Source organism: Petromyzon marinus, chromosome 17 (genome assembly GCF_048934315.1).
Source record: "Petromyzon marinus isolate PM22_M1 ecotype Great Lakes invasive population chromosome 17, UKy_Petmar_22M1.pri1.0, whole genome shotgun sequence".
Classification (NCBI taxonomy): Eukaryota; Metazoa; Chordata; class Hyperoartia; order Petromyzontiformes; family Petromyzontidae; genus Petromyzon; species Petromyzon marinus.
In genome coordinates, this window is record NC_133683.1 from 21,569,369 (window position 1) to 21,588,192 (window position 18,824).

The following is an 18,824-nucleotide window of genomic DNA, read 5'->3' on the forward strand; positions in this document are numbered from 1 at the left end:
TAAATGTAGGCGCACGTCAATTGAAGCTATGGTGAACGTGCTCGGTGTCTTAGAGTTTCCTTTGATATTGCTGTAATTGTGCTTTTCCGCTTACATCGATGGAGCAGCCCATGAGTGAGCGACGGGACGTTGCCTTCACCATGATCTTATAGAGATCCTTCGGAGGATTTTTCATCTCAAAGTACTCCGTCACACCGCCCGTGAAGTCCTCCATGGCCTCGGTCGTGTTCCCTCCTTTCAGAGCCTCGTAAGAGCCATGGACCCTGTGTTTGTATTCACCGCGATCAGACAGCGACAACAGGCAATCAGACCGGTTGCCGTGGCGCGCCAATGTAATCGAGCGCTTTATGAGGGCAAGGGTTTGTGGAATCAAGCACATGTATGTACTGTATGTTTAACTTTCTTTCGCACTGTACATAGTCGAGTGTCAACAAACTGAACACAAGAAACAGTTGTAAAGAAATTAGTTTTAAATCTAGATTTAAAAGTGCATAGCTCCAGCGGCTTCATAATTTTATAGAATTTATATTGGAAGGAAGAGCATTCCAGACGGCCACAGAAGCGCATCTGAAAGCGCACGATGCGGTGACCATCTTTGTTCGCTGGCTAGCCAATAGCCGCTGCAAGCATGACCGGAGATCACGTGATGGTTTATGTTCCTTAACGAGATGTGTGGTACTCCTCTCAAACCCATTGGGTTGCGAGGTGGCCGTGACATGGCCATACGGCATTTGGGTTGATAAAACGATCGATGTAGAAGTTGAGTGTCATCTACTCACATGTGGGTTTTCTCTGGCCATTCTGGTATGTATTCGCACATGCATAAAAAACATTGCTTTGCAATGAATTGGTCAAATATCCTGCAGTGGGAACCACCGGATCCCCATTAAAAATAAAAACCTTGAGACTGAGTAAGCCTTTCCTGGATAAATAAATAAAAAACATTATGATTTCAAATGTTAGTTTCAGCAACTGGACAGTCTCTATGTATGTATGTATGTTGAACTTCTTTCGCACCATACATAGCAAACCAAGCTAATCAGAGGTGCGGGATGGCAATAATGGCAGGGGGAACATGCAAACCCCAAATATACAGCAGGTGTCAGGATTCATGTCTGCATTAACCACAATACCTGCAGTCAAAATGCAAACAAAAAAACATACTATGATAATATACGCCTTTTGGCGTCATCTGGTCGGGCACCAATTGGGTCGAGGCTCAAAAGAAAGCCATCCCTTGGTGTGGACCAATCAGTTTCAAGGACAATGCATATATTATCATAGTATGTTTTTTGTTTGCATTTTGACTGAAGGTATTGTGGTTAATGCAGACATTAATCCTCGTAAAAAGGTTTCAGTTTTGTTGCCAGAAAACAGGGGAAAACCCCTATTATTAGATGTTGCAAATGTCAAAGTGTTAAAGTCAAAGTGGTTTCTGCTTTTCGAGCAGAGGGTGGTGTCCATCACCCATCGGTGCCCCCGAATAAGCGGTGAAAATTCCACAATGCCATGACGAGGACCAGTTAACTCCACTGGATTCCCACTGCTGACTTGAAACAAAGTGGCTCTCATTTGATCAACTTCAGAGGCATGATAGGGTGAGCCGACCACGAGATTGCGATTTGAACCTGTAACCTTCCGACGTTGAGTCACACGTGCACTGGTTACTTGGCTAACTGTAGAATTATTAAATCAGAAATAACTAGACAAAATAAAATGAAATACTATCTACAGCCATCAGCCTTTAAGACTTCTGGACCAAAATGGTCGATCATTATTTAGTCAAGTAGGCAAACTATGGACCTGTTTGGGCCTGTTAAACAATTGCTGTTGAATTGCGGTATTTTTAAAAAGGCAAGAGCCCTCCACACAGACAAAGATCCCCCGAATAGCCTCAGCAGACTGCAAGAGCAAGTGCTGTCAGCGAGCACCTTTGAAGACCGGCACGGCACACGAGTGGGTGGGTGGCCAGCACCGTGCCCGACCGCCTTTGTATCCCTCATGGCGATGTTTACACAACGCACTAGGTACTCATTTGAGGCTGAGTGTTTGTGGATCCCCTTCCGCAAACACAATGGGACATTCAGCACAACACAGCGAAATCATTTTGCATGGTAAATAACACGTGCATTGACGTAGAGGCATCAGTAATAGGTGTTGCACAATCACATTTTCTTGCTAGGTCACAGGACCATAGACGTGTGACAATTCACCCCTTGGTGATTCAATGACCCCTAGCGATTTAGGGTTGCCATTTTATTTCGAGAATCAATTCTTTATCTGTGTATATATACATTACACGTTCTGGTGAATGCAGTGGTAGCTCGCAGCTTGAAAGGTCATGTGAACCCATTAAATACTACAAATAAAAAATAAAATTATTCTTACACGCACCATTCGATGCGTACGCCGAAAGCTTAACAATCAACATTAACCGATGAATCAGTGCATCGTTATACCTCTTGCGGACCAGTGTTTGAGAGCCTCTGCTGCATTGCTTGCATGTTCAATGAGTCACGTGACAAATTTCCACAAGAACTTGATATTGGCCTTATAATTTATTGAACTTCTTTCACACCATACGTTGCCAACTGTGCTAGTCGGACGTGTGGGTGAAGGACAACAAACTAAACACAAAAATCAGTTTCAAAGAAATTAGTTTTCAATCTAGATTTGAAAGTGCATAGTTCCAGTGGCTTCCTATTATCGGAAGAGCATTCCAGACGGCCGCAGAAGCGCATCTAAAAGCGCGCGATGCAGTGACCGTCTTTATGTGGCCCTCTATTGTGTGATGAGGTTCCATGCTCCTACTGCTTCCTGACCGCACCTCTGGCTGCGGAGGGCTAGGAGGGCACGAGGTGGCATTCCAGGAGGAGTTGAGGATAGGGATCCTTGTGGCTCAAGGGACATGGGGACGTGAGCCGAGGCCCCTGTGCCGATCATAGGTCAAAACGGAATCATTCCTGGGCTGTCAGAGCGTGGTTCCCAGTGGCCATGCAAATGAGCGGTAGGGGTTTGTGGCCAGGTAGTAAATAAATAAGGTTGCCACCTTTTAAATAGAAAAAAAAACCGGGACATGTCATTGGAAGAAAATTTTCTTACAATATCAGAAGTGTGGAAAATAGTTTTTTGTATTTCGTGGAGTTTTATTACACAACTAACACAAAACAATGGTGCTTAATGCCACGGGAAGACTTACAGATTTCCCAAAACTGCAAGGAGATGATCCTGGGAAAACAAGGACTGGTGGAGGGATGTGCAGCAATGTATGTATATATATATAACTTATTTCACACTGTACGTAGCCAACCATGCTAATTGGAGGTGCGGGGAAGGACAACAAACTGAACACAAAAATAAGTTCCAAAGAAATTAGTTTTCGATCTGGATTCAAAAGCAATGAGTCTCACTTGGCATAGGCCTTCTCGAGCAGGGCGCTCCAGAACTCATTCCGCTCGGCCGACTGCACAAACACCAGTTGGTTGTTGAAAGTGGGCAGTCGATCGTCCACCACCACGTCCACCCACTCGCCAAAACGCCAGAACTAGAGGGGGTGGGGTTGGGTGGGGCGTTCGGGTCAAAAGAACCATTCGTAGAATCAGCCAATGTGCCCACTACCATTTCTTCCCATGCCCACTGCCATTTCTTCACAAATTATGTAATTAAATCACTATGTTATATAATCCACGTGTTCCTCTTTCCATCTCTCAGTGCAGTCCATGCATGCAAGCTGGCACTTGGGAGATCAGAACTCAGCACCCGGCACCTGAACTCATGAGCTATGTTAATACTGGTTAATTAACAAAATAATTGTGCAATGTTAAGATTCACTCACTGACACATGGCTCGTTCTGCTTAAAGGCCTGAAAGGCATTAGGGATATCCGCAGCATGGTAGATACAGAGGTGTTGATTACTATCATGCCAACTGATAATTATTATAATTAAATTTACGAAAACTTCTGTTGTGTCTCAAATTTCAGTAGAGTCCTCTATTAAACTGTTTGGACAATCCAGTTTTATTTAATGAAGGATTGGCACGTGGAAGGAAATCAGAGCATTCGGCTAACAACCCGGCATGCATACAAAGGGATACACGATCAAAAGTACACACAGATGGAGTTCACAAACCCACTCATCATATTGCCGTGACCTAGCTACGACACGGCTCAGCAGCTTTAGGCGTTTTACAAATTTACGAGATCCGCCGAGAGTTGCCTTCTAAGCGCTGGGTCGCAGGTGTGCACCACTTGCGCCCGGCTCAAACAGCATTCTATTTATCACCGTACGTTTCCAAGGTCACCGGTGAGGCTCGAGTAGGCACGTGACTCGTAGCCTCAGCCACAGCGAGAGGTAGAATGGATACGAAAGGTGGTAAAAGGTGCAGCTCTGCAGTGAATGGCGTCACCGCTGCCAGAAGGGCCTATAGTCGAGGGAGCTCTACAAAGCCCTGCTAGAGGGTAGTTTGGCCTACTCTTTAGTGCTGGGCAGGTGTCTTGGAATAAGTGGGAGTACCCACACCTTACACGACCTACCCATTGGCTAACTGTGGTGTTACCCATTGATATTGCTGCGTGGACAGAGGTAGAGAAGATTGAGCAAACTTGCCCCATTGTTTCAACTGTCTCCCTGGGACATTCAACCGGTGACCTCAGCATTGTAAGGTCCAGCGTGTTAACCAATTACACCTTGCAGCATCCGCAGCCGAAATCAAACCCTGCTTGCAGACTTCCAGGCATCTCGTAGGGCCATGGTTTGGTCACGACACGGCAAATAGCCCCTGGAAAAAATAAACCACCTACACTGTGGGTTCTCCGCACTAGCTCGGCTCGGATGTGCCAGTGGGAAAGGATTGGGGACCATTGTTTCGGCGTGATTCGGCAGGGGAGGGTGCCCACCTGGAAGTGGAAGATGCCGGCGTAGTTCTCCTCGAAGCTCTGTCCTGCCGGGATGACGCGAGCCAGCAGCTCCTCGTTCATGGTCATGCAAGCGATGGCGGCCAGGACCCAGCAGTCACCTGGAGCAAAACCCAGCGGCGTTGCCAGGACCTCGTTAGCGCAGCGGCTTTATGGTTCGTTTTTTATTTACTTTACACAGGTATGTATGTTCAACTTCTTTCGCACCGTACTTAGTCAACCGTGCTGATTGGAGATGCGGGGAAAGGGCAACAAACTAAACACCAAAAGCAGTTCTAAATAAATGAGTTTTCAATCTCGATTTAACAGGTGCTGAGTACAGGCACAAACGCCTCAAATGCCAAGTGGCCAGCAACAAACAGCACTATCAAACCTGAAATAGCTCAGAGTTGATGGTCCATGAGCCCAGAGCAGATATTTCACTTGTCAATACCACCTGAGCTGGCATAACTGTAGTGCTTCCAATCGTGTGTGGCCAATAAGAGTGAATTATGGAATAACTGTTTTAATTGAGCTGTTATTTGCTGTTCGAGTAAAATTGGATTGAGTGAAGTTTGCTACCTTGGGTGGTAACAATGTCTGCTCTGGCCCATGGACTAATATGAGCAGTGGCCTGGAAGCACCGATGTCGAGGGGGTCACCACAAAGGTGTTGCATATTCCCTGGGTTACCATTCCCGTATTTTAATAGAAAGATGTGTGTGTGTGTGTGGCGATATTTGTATCACTTTATTCACATCGGGCACATGTTTGTGATGCGACTTACTTTCAGGAGCATCATACAATCTGGAGGAGACGGAATGACATGCTTTACAACGGTTCAAAATGCAATACTGTGCCACTGTATGCGTTAATGTTGAACTTTTTTTGCACCGTACGTAGGCAACCGTGATAATCGGAGGTGCTGGGAAGGACGACACACTAAACACACAAAGCAGTTCTACAGAAATTCGTTTTAAATCTACTTGATTTAAAAGTGCATAGCTCCAGTGGCTTCCTAATATGAGAAGGAAGAGCGTTCCAGACGGCTACAGGAGCGCATCTGAAAGCGCCACGTGATGCGGTGACCGCCGTCTCATTCGATGGCCAGCAGCCAAAAGTCGCTGCGAGGCTCTGAAAGACATCCTCGTGGAAATTTGGTAATTAACGCCATTGCATCACTACAGTGAGGGAAAAAAGTATTTGATCCCCTGCTGATTTTGTACGTTTGCCCACTGACAAGGAAATGATCAGTCTATAATTTTAATGGTATGTTAATTTGAACAGTGAGAGACAGAATAACAACAAAATCCAGAAAAACGCATGTCAAAAATGTTATAAATTGATTTGCATTTTAATGAGGGAAATAAGTATTTGACCCCATCTCAATCAGAAAGATTTCTGGCTCCCTGGATGTCTTTTATACAGGTAACGAGCAGAGATTATGAGCACACTCTTAAAGGGAGTGCTCCTAATCTCAGCTTGTTACCTGTATAAAAGACACCTGTCCACAGAAGCAATCAATCAATCAGATTCCAAACTCTCCACCATGGCCAAGACCAAAGAGCTCTCCAAGGATGTCAGGGACAAGATTGTAGACCTACACAAGGCTGGAATGGGCTACAAGACCATTGCCAAGCAGCTTGGTGAGAAGGTGACAACAGTTGGTGCGATTATTCGTAAATGGAAGAAACACAAAAGAACTGTCAATCTCCCTCGGCCTGGGGCTCCATGCAAGATCTCACCTCGTGGAGTTGCAATGATCATGAGAACGGTGAGGAATCAGCCCAGAACTACACGGGAGGATCTTGTAGGGACCATAGTCACCAAGAAAACAATTGGTAACACACTACACCGTGAAGGACTGAAATCCTGCCGCGCCCGCAAGGTCCCCCTGCTCAAGAAAGCACATATACATGCCCGTCTGAAGTTTGCCAATGAACATCTGAATTATTCAGAGGACAGCTGGGTGAAAGTGTTGTGGTCAGATGAGACCAAAATTGAGATCTTTGGCATCAACTCAACTCGCCATGTTTGGAGGAGGAGTAATGCTGCCTATGACCCAAAGAACACCATCCCCACCGTCAAACATGGAGGTGGAAACATTATGCTTTGGGGGTGTTTTTCTACTAAGGGGACAGGACAACTTCACCCCATCAAAGGGACGATGGACGGGGCCATGTACCGTCAAATCTTGGGTGAGAACTTCCTTCCCTCAGCCAGGGCATTGAAAATGGGTCGTGGATGGGTATTCCAGCATGACAATGACCCAAAACACACGGCCAAGGCAACAAAGGAGTGGCTCAAGAAGAAGCACATTAAGGTCCTGGAGTGGCCTAGCCAGTCTCCAGACCTTAATCCCATAGAAAATCTGTGGGGGGAGCTGAAGGTTCGAGTTGCCAAACGTCAGCCTCGAAACCTTAGTGACTTGGAGAAGATCTGCAAAGAGGAGTGGGACAAAATCCCTCCTGAGATGTGTGCAAACCTGGTGGTAAACTACAAGAAACGTCTGACCTCTGTGATTGCCAACAAGGGTTTTGCCACCAAGTACTAAGTCATGTTTTGCAGAGGAGTCAAATACTTATTTCCCTCATTAAAATGCAAATCAATTTATAACATTTTTGACATGCGTTTATCTGGTATTTTGTTGTTGTTATTCTGTCTCTCACTGTTCAAATAAACCTACCATTATAATTATAGACTGATCATTTCTGTAAGTGGGCAAACGTACAAAATTAGCAGGGGATCAAATACTGTTTTCCCTCACTGTACGTGTATTACAGTGCAACCATAAACATCGTTTAGTTCGTTTTAACATTGATAATTATTTAGACTTCAAATGTCTATGTCCATTTAAAAGGGCAGAATCGAACTAACCAAGGTGAATAGCAATGGAGCGTTTGGTGGTGGTAAAGTAGTCAAGGGAGGAGCAGATTGCAGTAAATTATTTTTAATAAAGTTCATGGAAAGACAGTCAATTAATATCTTAGAAGAGGAAAGTCTTGAGATGATGATGTATGATGCATGTTGACATTCTTTCGCACCGTACGTAGCCATCTAATTATGATCACGCACGAAGCTGTAATGCTATCAAGGCAATGCTGACGATGCCAATGTATTAAACAAACTTATGTCAGGCAAGAGTAGTTATTGTTTCTCAAGGAAGGCACAGATGTTCATGCCCTCTGGAGTGCTGATGAACGCATCCCGAACATGTATTTTATCATCGTGTCAGCTGCTTTCCCGCACATGGCTTCCACTCCCTTGCAAATTGACCACACACACACACAAAAGTGTTGACGGCAAACACGCACACGTACACTCGCATTTCTGAATGTAAATGCACACGAATAAAGATGGTGGTTAATGGCAACGTTGTGTATTGAGAGAATGTGAAATATATGCTCATATTTATCTATATTTTTTTGTCTTCATCAATGTAACTCCGAGATTGAGCCAGATGTAATGGAGCACGATTGCTGTAAAGCACTGGGAGGAATATACAGGACTTTATTTTCTGTCCTGTTATGAATGCTGATGCAAGTTTTCTTTCTGTCCACACCTAGGATTATCACGGTTGGCTACGTACGGTGCGAAAGAAGTTCAATATACATACTGTTGGTGTCAGTCGATGTTCCTGTCCTATTCCTGTGCTTTCGATAATGAATAAAAACATTTCAGCCTGATATTAAGTCATTGCAACCAAACATTTTTTCTCAGTAACCTCAAACATTATTGTTGAAAATAAGACTATAATTATCATCAATAAGTTATTTAATTTTGCATCATTGTTTACACTTCAGATGCCCTTTTTATAATAATAGGGTTTTTCCCCTTTTTTCTGGCAACAAAACTGAAACCTTTTTACGACGATTCATGTCTGCATTAACCACAATACCTGCAGTCAAAATGCAAACAAAAAACATACTATGATAATATATGCATTGTCCTTGAAACTGATTGGTCCACACCAAGGGATGGCTTTCTTTTCAGCCTCGACCCAATTGGTGCTCGACCAGATGACGCCAAAAGGCGTACAGCTCAAAGACAATGCACTATCAAAATAATGACGGCTCGGGGTGGGCATCTACATCATTAGACCTCTTTTGTACGCCTTTTGGCGTCATCTGGTCGAGCACCAATTGGGTCGAGGCTCAAAAGAAAGCCGTCCCTTGGTGTGGACCAATCAGTTTCAAGGACAATGCCACATATATTATCATAGTATTTTTTTGTTTGCATTTTAACTGCAGGTATTGTGGTTAATGCAGACATGAATCCTTGTAAAAAGGTTTCAGTTTTGTTGCCAGAAAAAAGGGGAAAACCCTATTATTATATTTTGGTACTGGCAAAAGTGGTATTTACAAGTACAGTGTCACATCAATCATTCGTTCGGTCATTAAATTGATAAATGCAAATTGTAATACAAACAACTAATTGAGCTTAAAAAAGGAAAGTCAGAGGCGCGGGAGAATAAATGAGAGAAAGATAAAGAGCTGCCGATTATGACAGAAGGCCGACGCCGACGTGAAATCCACATGGCCGGAGCTGCAACGGAGAAACGACGAGGAAGGGACTGGGGGGGCGAGGAGGCAGATCGCAGGTTGCAAGATGGAACACCACACAGTGCTTTGTTGCACTTTGCAACATGTTAGCTGTGATGATGTTTAAATGTGAATTCAATTCGTGGCACGCCAGAACATGTTACTGTTATGACGTTTAGTTCGCCATTTCAATTCAGAGTGTTGCACTAGAGAGACCCTGTTTGATTCGACGCTTTAATGTGTTGCACCCGGGTCTTAGTTGTTACGATGTGTTTATTCTAACCCAGATCTCCTTCGAAAAATATAAATTGCATTAATATTATGATTACTATGCCTGTTTACCCAGGAAACCTCATTGAGTCTCAATAGTATTTTCAGGAGGGTCTTGCTAAATTTTCACAGTCGTGGGTGATGTTGCTATGTGTTATCCCAATTGAGTAGTTTGCTTTTAATTCGTTAGCATTGGGATATTTGGTCAATACATTTTAGGTTCTTATTTTTTTTCAAAGGACCTGGAGGGAACCCACGCAGAACAGAGGGAGAACATACAAACTCCATACTTTTGATTTAAAGCTTTCGTGACTGCAGTAATTCATATTCTTAGCTAAGAATACAAACTCCACACTGTTAAGGAACCCAAGTCTGGAATCGAACCCAGGAGCTTCTTGCCACCCTGCTGTCCACTTATGCTATCAATGGGCTCTTTACTGATCTTAAATGAAGGAATTTCATTGAGCGGTGATGTGGCCCAACGATAGCTCGTTCACCAGCTTGTCCGAGAACTAGACGGTTCGAATCCATTGGCCGCGCTGTAGTAATACTGCAGGTGTCACAATCGCAAACAAACGCACCGTCTGGTTCACAGTAGACATCACAGATCCCGTGTGACGGCATTCGTAAGAGTAGGCCATTGTGTTGCTCGCGTCAAGGTCCATATTTGGCACATTTAAAAATGACCCGCAAATTACTCAATGGGAATTATACATCGCAATCATCGCCTTCCAGAAGAAGAGTCACGAGTCTCAGTGAGGCTTTCCTCGGTGAACAAGCATAATAATAAATACTAAGTATTGTATTCATCAGCAGCTGGTTATACACTCCAGATAGACGCATACTTCAAAACGAATAGACAGAATATCAACAGAATGACCCTCCTGAAATCAATTTAGCGATTATGCGACATAATATTTAATTAACTAAATATTAAATATAAATGTATCATTATTTACGTGTACATGTATGTGAATACAAAGCACTGCACGTTGCAATAATGAGCGTTGCTGCAGAGATAAGGGTTATACGAGTTCATGTGCATGACACCTTGCAGGCTTGTGCATGGACACGGATGACACACATAGTATGCTGCATCAGCTGCATATTGATAAGGACAGCTGCACTATTTTATGATTCCTATAATAACTCCTGGCCGCACTCCAGAGAAATGCGCCTCACTCAAGGGATTCACTCCCAACGCGCTTCGTTTGGCTTTCACGTTCATTGAAAAAGCATTGCATCTTGGGCAATTAAACATCGTCGGTGGCACCCACTCTGCCACGGATTTCATCGATTGTCAGGACAGGTGTGAGCAGTAAGTGATGAGCAATCCATATTGTCTTCGGAGTGGCATATACATCTTGTAAGCATATCTTTTTTGAATGCAACTACAATATGACTCGCAGTGTGCATCATCATTGTCATCAGCAGTGATCGATCAACTGCTGGATGAAGGCCTCCCCAAGTTGTCGCCATCTCTCACTGTCCCGGAATTGAAAAAACTCCGTCGAGCTTTGGCACATGAGCTCATCTCACAGGTCCATCTCTGCAGTGGCCATCCTCTTGGGCGCCTTCCCCTCCTATATCTGCCACTCAAGCAGCAATCAGTGGTAGCAATTATAACAGAACGTTGCATCAAAGTGTAAATTAGTACTATAATAATATAGTGACCCATTTTGACTTAAAGCTTTCGTGACTGCAGGGATTCATATTCTTGGTTCGTTCGGTAAAGTCCCTTCTACGTGACTTTACCGAAAGAACCAAGAATATAGTGACCCATGCTAACAGGAAAACTATCGTAGCATAAAAAACGTAACAGAATTCATTTACTAACGTAGTACAATCAAGAATAACATGATAAGAGTCATGGCATACAGTATGTTAAAATTCCGAAAACAGAACAACACACACTCTCTATGTACTCTCCAAATGTGCTACCGCCTATATTTTGCGATCGTGGAACGACTTGGACGCCCCTCGCTGAATTGGGTTCAGTCGTTACGTGAGGAGCTTTTTTCGTCTTTTTTTTTAACAGACGTATTCCCATCGGCCTATTGGTGTTATCGCCACGCGACAAAGCAAATTCCATGTAGAAAAAAATTGATGTAGCATCACCCACAGGGGAAACTTTTCATTGAGACTATCCTGGTATCTTGCATTCTCACCTGGTCAAACCAACTAAGCCCCATGTTAGAGAACGGCCTTGAGGTTTAGTGACATTGGGCACGCTCACCACGGGACTGGAGGCTCGCATCCACCCAAATTTGACAAGTGACGATTTAGGTTTTTTTTTATCCCTTTAGCCCCTTCGCTGAAAGGAACCGAGCAACATTCAGCCGATGTGTCCGAATCGTCAACCGTTGGGACAAGCTCCAGCTGCCGCAGAAATTCGGCAACAGGATACCGTCATGATCACGTAACAAGAAACGCACACATTACAGTAATGGACACTCATGCGCGATACCGGTCTATTTTAGATGCAGGTTCACTTTGTGTGTGTGTGTGATCGAGGTCATTAGTATAGGGGACAGAGGCAGTGTTGCTGCACACCGCATGAACTGGCATCTACCGCGCGAGCGCCAATCGAGTCACGATCGCACCCCGCTCGGGTGGGTTGGCTTTGGTGCACGTGCCCAGGTGTGTGGGCCCTCGCTTTGGAATATTTCCATTTTAAGTGCGGCACTGAGAGCGCCGACGTGGACCCCCCGAGTGGCGTCGGAGCTCTGCGAGTGAAAACCCGAGGAGGAGGAGGAGGGCTCGTCGAGCTGGGTCAAACGGATCGGGTTGTTGTCTTCACACCGCCGCCGCTGCCACCACCGGCGAGCGGACAAGCCTTGCCACCGTAGTGCATGCAGCCCAACCTCTACCCCCCCCCCCCCCGCATTTAGAAATGCACGCGTCATTTTCCCCCAGGGATTTCCAACCGCGCGCTCAGCCGATCCTTGCGTGTCAATTTGCAGATGCATGCTTCTCGATGTGTTTCTTTTTTTTACGTAACGTTTTTTTTTAAAGTCTGGGGGTGTCCTCGCACTCAATCAAGCACTGGGGCGGTGTTGGTTGTCTCCGTGGGCGATGCTCAGCCGGGCAGTGGAACGCTTTACATCCCTATGGTGCGGTGCTCATTCTCCACACGATGACCACTGTTGACTTCACTGGCGGAGCCAGTGGGGGGGGGGGGGGGGGGGAGGTGGCACGTGCCCCCCCAATGATCCGATCGAAATCCATAATTTCAATCGGATCATTGGGGTTTATTAGTAATAAATCGGCATTTTGCGCCCCCCACTGCCACTGTGTGGAATATTATTATGTGCCAGTGACTCTATGAGATGATAGGACAATAGTCTGAGTCCATAATTGGTAATAGGTAACGGCAAAGCGGTTATAAGTTGCTCAGAATTGTTCGCAGTTGCGTATACAGTAGACGACTTCCCTGAAGGCATCAACACCTTCAGCGAGCGCGATGCCGATCACACAACGCGGTTCGAATTCGACCCTCGAAAGGTGGCTGTGCCATCGATCGAGAGTCGAATAAAAAGCAAGGGACAAGTCCTTACATACTACTCACAACTCCTTACTTACTAACAACTCCTTACTTACTCGCAACTCCTTACTTACTAACAACTCCTTACATACTAACAACTCCTTACTTACTAACAACTCCTTACTTACTAACAACTCCTCTATCATTTTACATTGCTGGAGGAGTTGTCCCCCCTATCTGAAAATCCTGGCTCCGCCATTGGTTGACTTTGCAAAAAGTGGTGCTTATTTTATTTACTCGCTGAGGGATGATGCGCCGAGCCCACAATCCAACCGGGATCTGAACTCACAACTACTAAATTGGCGAGTACGGCTCCACCCGGTGAGACTCAACAGTGGCGAAAGCGTAATGCCTTTTACGCTTTCACTTGACTATTTATTATCTTGTTTTATACTTAGCAGACTCACTGTTTATTTATCTGTACATTGACCAAAGCCAATGATGGCGATGGTCATTTGTTTTATACTCAGCGGACTCCATGCATCCCCTGAGCACTAGGGCACTACAGCGGCAGGCAGGCAGGCTGTGACTCAGGTTTTGGGGAAGCTATGCTCACCATCTCGGGTTTCGCACCGCACGTGCTGGGGTTAATTGCCTCAATGGGCGACGTGGTGGTGACATACGCAGGGGCCAAGTGTCGGGGCTCTCAAGTGAACTGCTACACCCGGGCAGCTGCCCAACTTTCAATGAGACCTCCCTGCTCTGTGATGCAGTCGACTCAACCACCCTCACATCGCAATGCCCGAATCGATCAATGGCGGCTCGTGTGTTGAATTAAATCAACCCGTGCCACAGGCACGTGCTTTACGAGCGTAGACAACGACTCACGTAGCCCCCGGCCGCTCCCAGAATGCCACTTGCGCACGATCAGCTGAACGTGTCAACACTTCACACCCATTTGCCTGGTTCAACACGCCAGGCAGTGGGCACCTGACAGCAAGACAGATGAGCCCGCACTGTGGTCCAATGCCATGTGCAGTTACTCGCTGGGATTCTTTACAACCCCGTGCTTTAAGCGATATGCCCCATCGTTAAAAAAAAATTTTGGCTGCTCACTCGAATGAACGTTTATGACACGTAATATATATGTGCACAAAAGACGTGCGCGTGTCCTGGTGCATTTAGAACGGCTCAGAAAGCGTGGGCAGAAATGCCCGATGTGACGGCCCATATCTGCTGACCTTTATCAGGCAGCAATGCTTTTCAATTCACCGTATTGTGCTTCACGTTGCGTCGCTGCGCCGGTTGTTATTGCACAAGATACGTAAACAATGAATTTTCATGAATATCTTGACATTTGCAATTGAGATTAAATCCAAGTTTCCTTGTGTCTCGGTCACTGTGATCGCTACCAACATGTGTGCGATTTAGGGCTCTTGGTTGTTAAGTGTTTAAGTTTAGATGTGGGCCAAGAAGAAAGGCTGATGATCAAGAAATCCTGTTTGCAGTGGAAATTGTGTTTTTTTTCCTACCATTGAATTGAAGGAAATAAACCACTGCAGTGGATAGGTGGAGGCAAGGGTAGGAGTGATAACGTTTTTCTTTAAAAGTATTTTCCCCATCTAACAGTAACAACCTTTATCCACCGACAATCATTTGAATAATATTGATCATACAGAATTTGTGCAAAATGAATTTGATATATTGCATATGTTGCATTCGTTTTAAAATGGTGTCTGCCTTGAGTTAATGCAATCTAGTTAGGAAAGCGAAAAACCTTGCTGCTGTTTAAATGTAAATTTGTTATTTTCATAGCAATGGACCTTTTAATCTGGCCAACTATTTTTAACTTGAAGCCTCACATGACCCCGTGTTGCTAGGATGCCACGATAAATATAAGTTCATAACATTGTGACGCACGATTTTAAACAGACTGCTGAAAAATCACGCAATGATGCTGCTGCTCTAGGTCCACAACCCAATATCATGTAACAGGTCAAACAAACTCTTCATTATCAATGAATATAAAATTAATCGGAGACGCAGCCTTGGCATAATAGTTAGCACACTGGATTGATCTCCTGGCACGGCAGTTGAAACAGAAGGGAAACTTTCTTAATTTACATTTCTTTTACATCGCAGTTAAGCCGATCAGGCACTTCGAATGTTACGGGGTAAAGTGTGGGTAATCGCATCTCTTCTTGTGGTCGGACAAATACCCGCTTGAGCTCCCTTTAGTGAAGGGCCATTTCATCAGCAGTGGCACGAGCAAACAATTGCAGGGCTGCATCTTTACCACCGTTGCCTATAAATAAATAATAGTTTCCGTTGTAGAGCCCCGTGGTGGATAATTTATGGCCACGTTGTGAGAATCGTTGGAGTGACCTTAATGAGACTGAAAATGTAGGTGAATGTAGGACTGCTGCTGTAGAAGCAGTTTAATTCCCGCTCACGACAAAAAAAACAGTGGCGAATATTGGAACCAGTCCTGGGCCTCCCCTGGTCAACTCAGCCTTAAATGAGTACAGCACCGTGGGGAGACAAAGACGTCTGGGCGTGGCCACCAACTCCACTCGTGTGCCGTGCATTCGTGGGTGCTCACTCACAGCACTTGTTCCAACGGTCTCATCAAGGCTCTACGCAGAGCATCTTTGTCTGCGCTGTTCGTGAGCGTGGAGACGCATGGGAGCAGGAAAGCACTAAATGGATCCACACTGCCGTATCGCTATGCCGAGTCTGCACATTCCATGCCTGGTTTATGTTACAGTCTCACGTCGGGGGTGTCATGCAACCGACATTGCAGTCATTCATACAATTCTTCATCTTGCGTGGCACACTGCACTACATACATTTCCCACTGGATTGTGCTGCGTTGGGAGATCTATCTACCCAGCCACCCACATAAATACCAGCCCATCTACCCACCTAAATAACTACCTACACCTGTGTAGTGACATCGCGGGATGTCACTGTGTGATGCCGGCCCCAGAGAGGCACGCCGTGCGGTGTCGCGACATCGCGACACCACTATGGTGTGGGTGCAGTACCGGCCCTAGAGGGGCTCGGTGAACGCTGACTGCCAGTGCTGGATGGCACCACGCTCTGCGTGCAGTGCCGACCCCTACAGGATAGGGTGTGAGAGTGCCGGCCATGGAAATGTGGTTACTAAAGGCCCATGGCACTCTGGTTGACCCCGAAGGACACGTGACCAGTTCAGTCTACACAGGGGCCCCAAGTGGGGGCTCAGGGTGGTCACGTGTCAGGGTCGAGATCCTGCTCGAGGATTCTAGAAGGTGGGCGTGGCCAAGGGCGGAGCCAGCCCAGCTACATAGGATATAAACCGGGTCCCAGGGAGGGACCGCGGGCTGTTGTTCAACCTAAAGAATCTACGTTGTACGTCCTACAGAGTCTCCAACACGTGTACCCGGACCCAAGCTTCGGTCCCGGTCTGTAGTAGCAGTTACGTTGTAACTAGTGTAGTTAACGTGGTGGTCACCACCAGGTTAACTACGCTAATTACGTTGTAACTGGTGTAGTTAGCCTGGTGGTCACCACCATAAGTTGTTATTATGTTAAGGGGCAGTAACCCCGTGTGTTGGTGTTAATAAATGTGTTGCCTCCAAAGAGTACGTCTGCGACTCAGTTGAACTCACTACACCTGTATCAACTATCTGTTCAGACATGTGACCTGCCTCTCTTAATACTTACATACCTACAACATGTGCTGACCTAAATATGTATGTATGTTGAACTTATTTCGCACTGTGCTTATCGGAGGTGTGGGGAAGGACAACAAACTAAACACAAAAAGCAGTTCTAAAGAAATTACATTTATATCGAGATTTAAAAGTGCATAGCTCCAGTCACTTCAAAATATCGAAGGAAAGGCGTTAAAGATGTCTGCAGAAGCACACCTGAAAGCGCGTGATACGGTAACCATCTTTGATTGATGGCTACCAACCCACTTACCTGCCTATCTAAATGCCTACCTACCCATTTACCGATATAAATATCTACCTACACACCACTCTTACTTCCCGCAATGCACACCTGCACAATTACCTACCTACCTGTCTGCCTGCCTAACTTAAATACCTACTCTTTGATTCTTTCGGTAAAGTCACGTAGAAATAAATTAGATTAAATAATAGAATACGACGTTTCGATTGCAACACAAGCAGCCGTCATCAGGTAGAACTAAATTTGAGAGAGAGACAACACAGAGACACACAGACAGACACACAAGCAGAGAGAGACAACACAGTTCTACCTGATGACGGTTGCTTGTGTTGCAATCGAAACGTCGTATTCTATTGTTTAATTTATTTTCTTTCTACGTGACTTTACCGAAAGAACCCAAGAGTAATTCCCGCCGTCACGAAAGCTTCAAATCAAGTTTAAATAACTACCTAAATACGAGGCATGTGACAATTAACTCGCCAAACAATGGGATGAATTAAGGTCGGGATTCAATTCACAAACCTATTCGGTGTAAGCCACACTTTTTTACCATCTCATTTGTATTGTTTTATTTTTTTATATCACAGTTACTGATCACAGACCAACCGCAAAGGTCTCAAAACGCCCAAGTGGCAAGCAACAACCAGCACTACTGAAGTCGTAATAGATGAGAGTGAACACGTTTCTTTAATTGGGCGAGACACTGTATATATGTGTATGATTTGCTTCAATTACAATCGATCTTGGCACGCACAATTCGATGCACGTTTCACGATCGTAGGGGTCTATTTACGATAGACACAATTGGGTGGTGCAAAAGTTACATTCCCACTAAAACCCCCTAAAAAAGACGCCGTTGTGGCAAGTAGCTTGGTACGCATTGTGATTCACTGGCTATTCAGTGGCATTTGTGAAGACAGGAGTTCAGCAGCAATGAGATGTGGGGTACCTGAATGTGTCACTGTTGTTCATTCGGCTGTGCACTGCCTTTGAGGCAGCATGGTATTTGATGTGTTACTTTAGCGCAATGGTCCCCTTCATGGGAACGGCGTGCAACAGCAATTTAAAATGCACTCGGGTTTGCATGCTCAGTGCTGTGCACACTGAAGTGGTGTAATCGCGACGGGCAGTCCGCGAATGCTAACGAAGCGCAGAGTTCAAAAGGTCATTTTCGTGTCACTCATCAATGCCTAGTCACTCATGACAGCCCCACCAGACGCCCTCGTCGAATTCAGCAAGGATGTGTGACAAACAAAACGTTGACGCCACGTTTAATTTGTTGCTGAAGCAGAGGTAAAACAAACAGATAAACATCCGTGACTCAGATTAACAAGGGTTATTTAAACAAATCCAAGGTAAAGTCACGTAGAAGACGTTTCGTCTGCAACACAAGCAATCATCATCAGGTGTGGGTTTCACACCTGATGATGATTGCTTGTGTTGCAGTCGAAACGTCGTCAGAATTTTATTGTTTTTTATTTGTATTATTTTATTGTTTCCCTTTACGTGACTTTACCGAAAGAACCAAGAATATGAATCCCTGCAGCCACGAAAGCTTTAAACCAAAATCCAAGGTAATTTAGTATCGCCCTTTGATGTATTTTTAGTCAAGGTAGATGTTCTTAAAGAGAACAAAATATATATGTACTTTAATCTGTACATGCTCGGATACAGAA

At 45.1% G+C, this 18,824-nt stretch overlaps 1 protein-coding gene across 3 annotated transcripts in view; it reads right to left on the bottom strand.

Moving 5' to 3' along the window:
• Positions 1-18,824, bottom strand: part of LOC116943170 (calpain small subunit 2-like) — a 66,180-nt gene that overhangs the window by 36,286 nt on the left and 11,070 nt on the right. For all 3 annotated transcript variants that reach the window (XM_032955778.2, XM_076067723.1, XM_032955776.2), the window contains exons 4-6: positions 4,898-5,016; positions 3,411-3,544; positions 95-263 (exon numbers count right to left, since the gene is read on the bottom strand). In XM_032955778.2, coding sequence (XP_032811669.2) covers positions 95-263; positions 3,411-3,544; positions 4,898-5,016 — 422 coding nt within the window. The remainder of the gene's footprint in view (positions 1-94; positions 264-3,410; positions 3,545-4,897; positions 5,017-18,824) is intronic.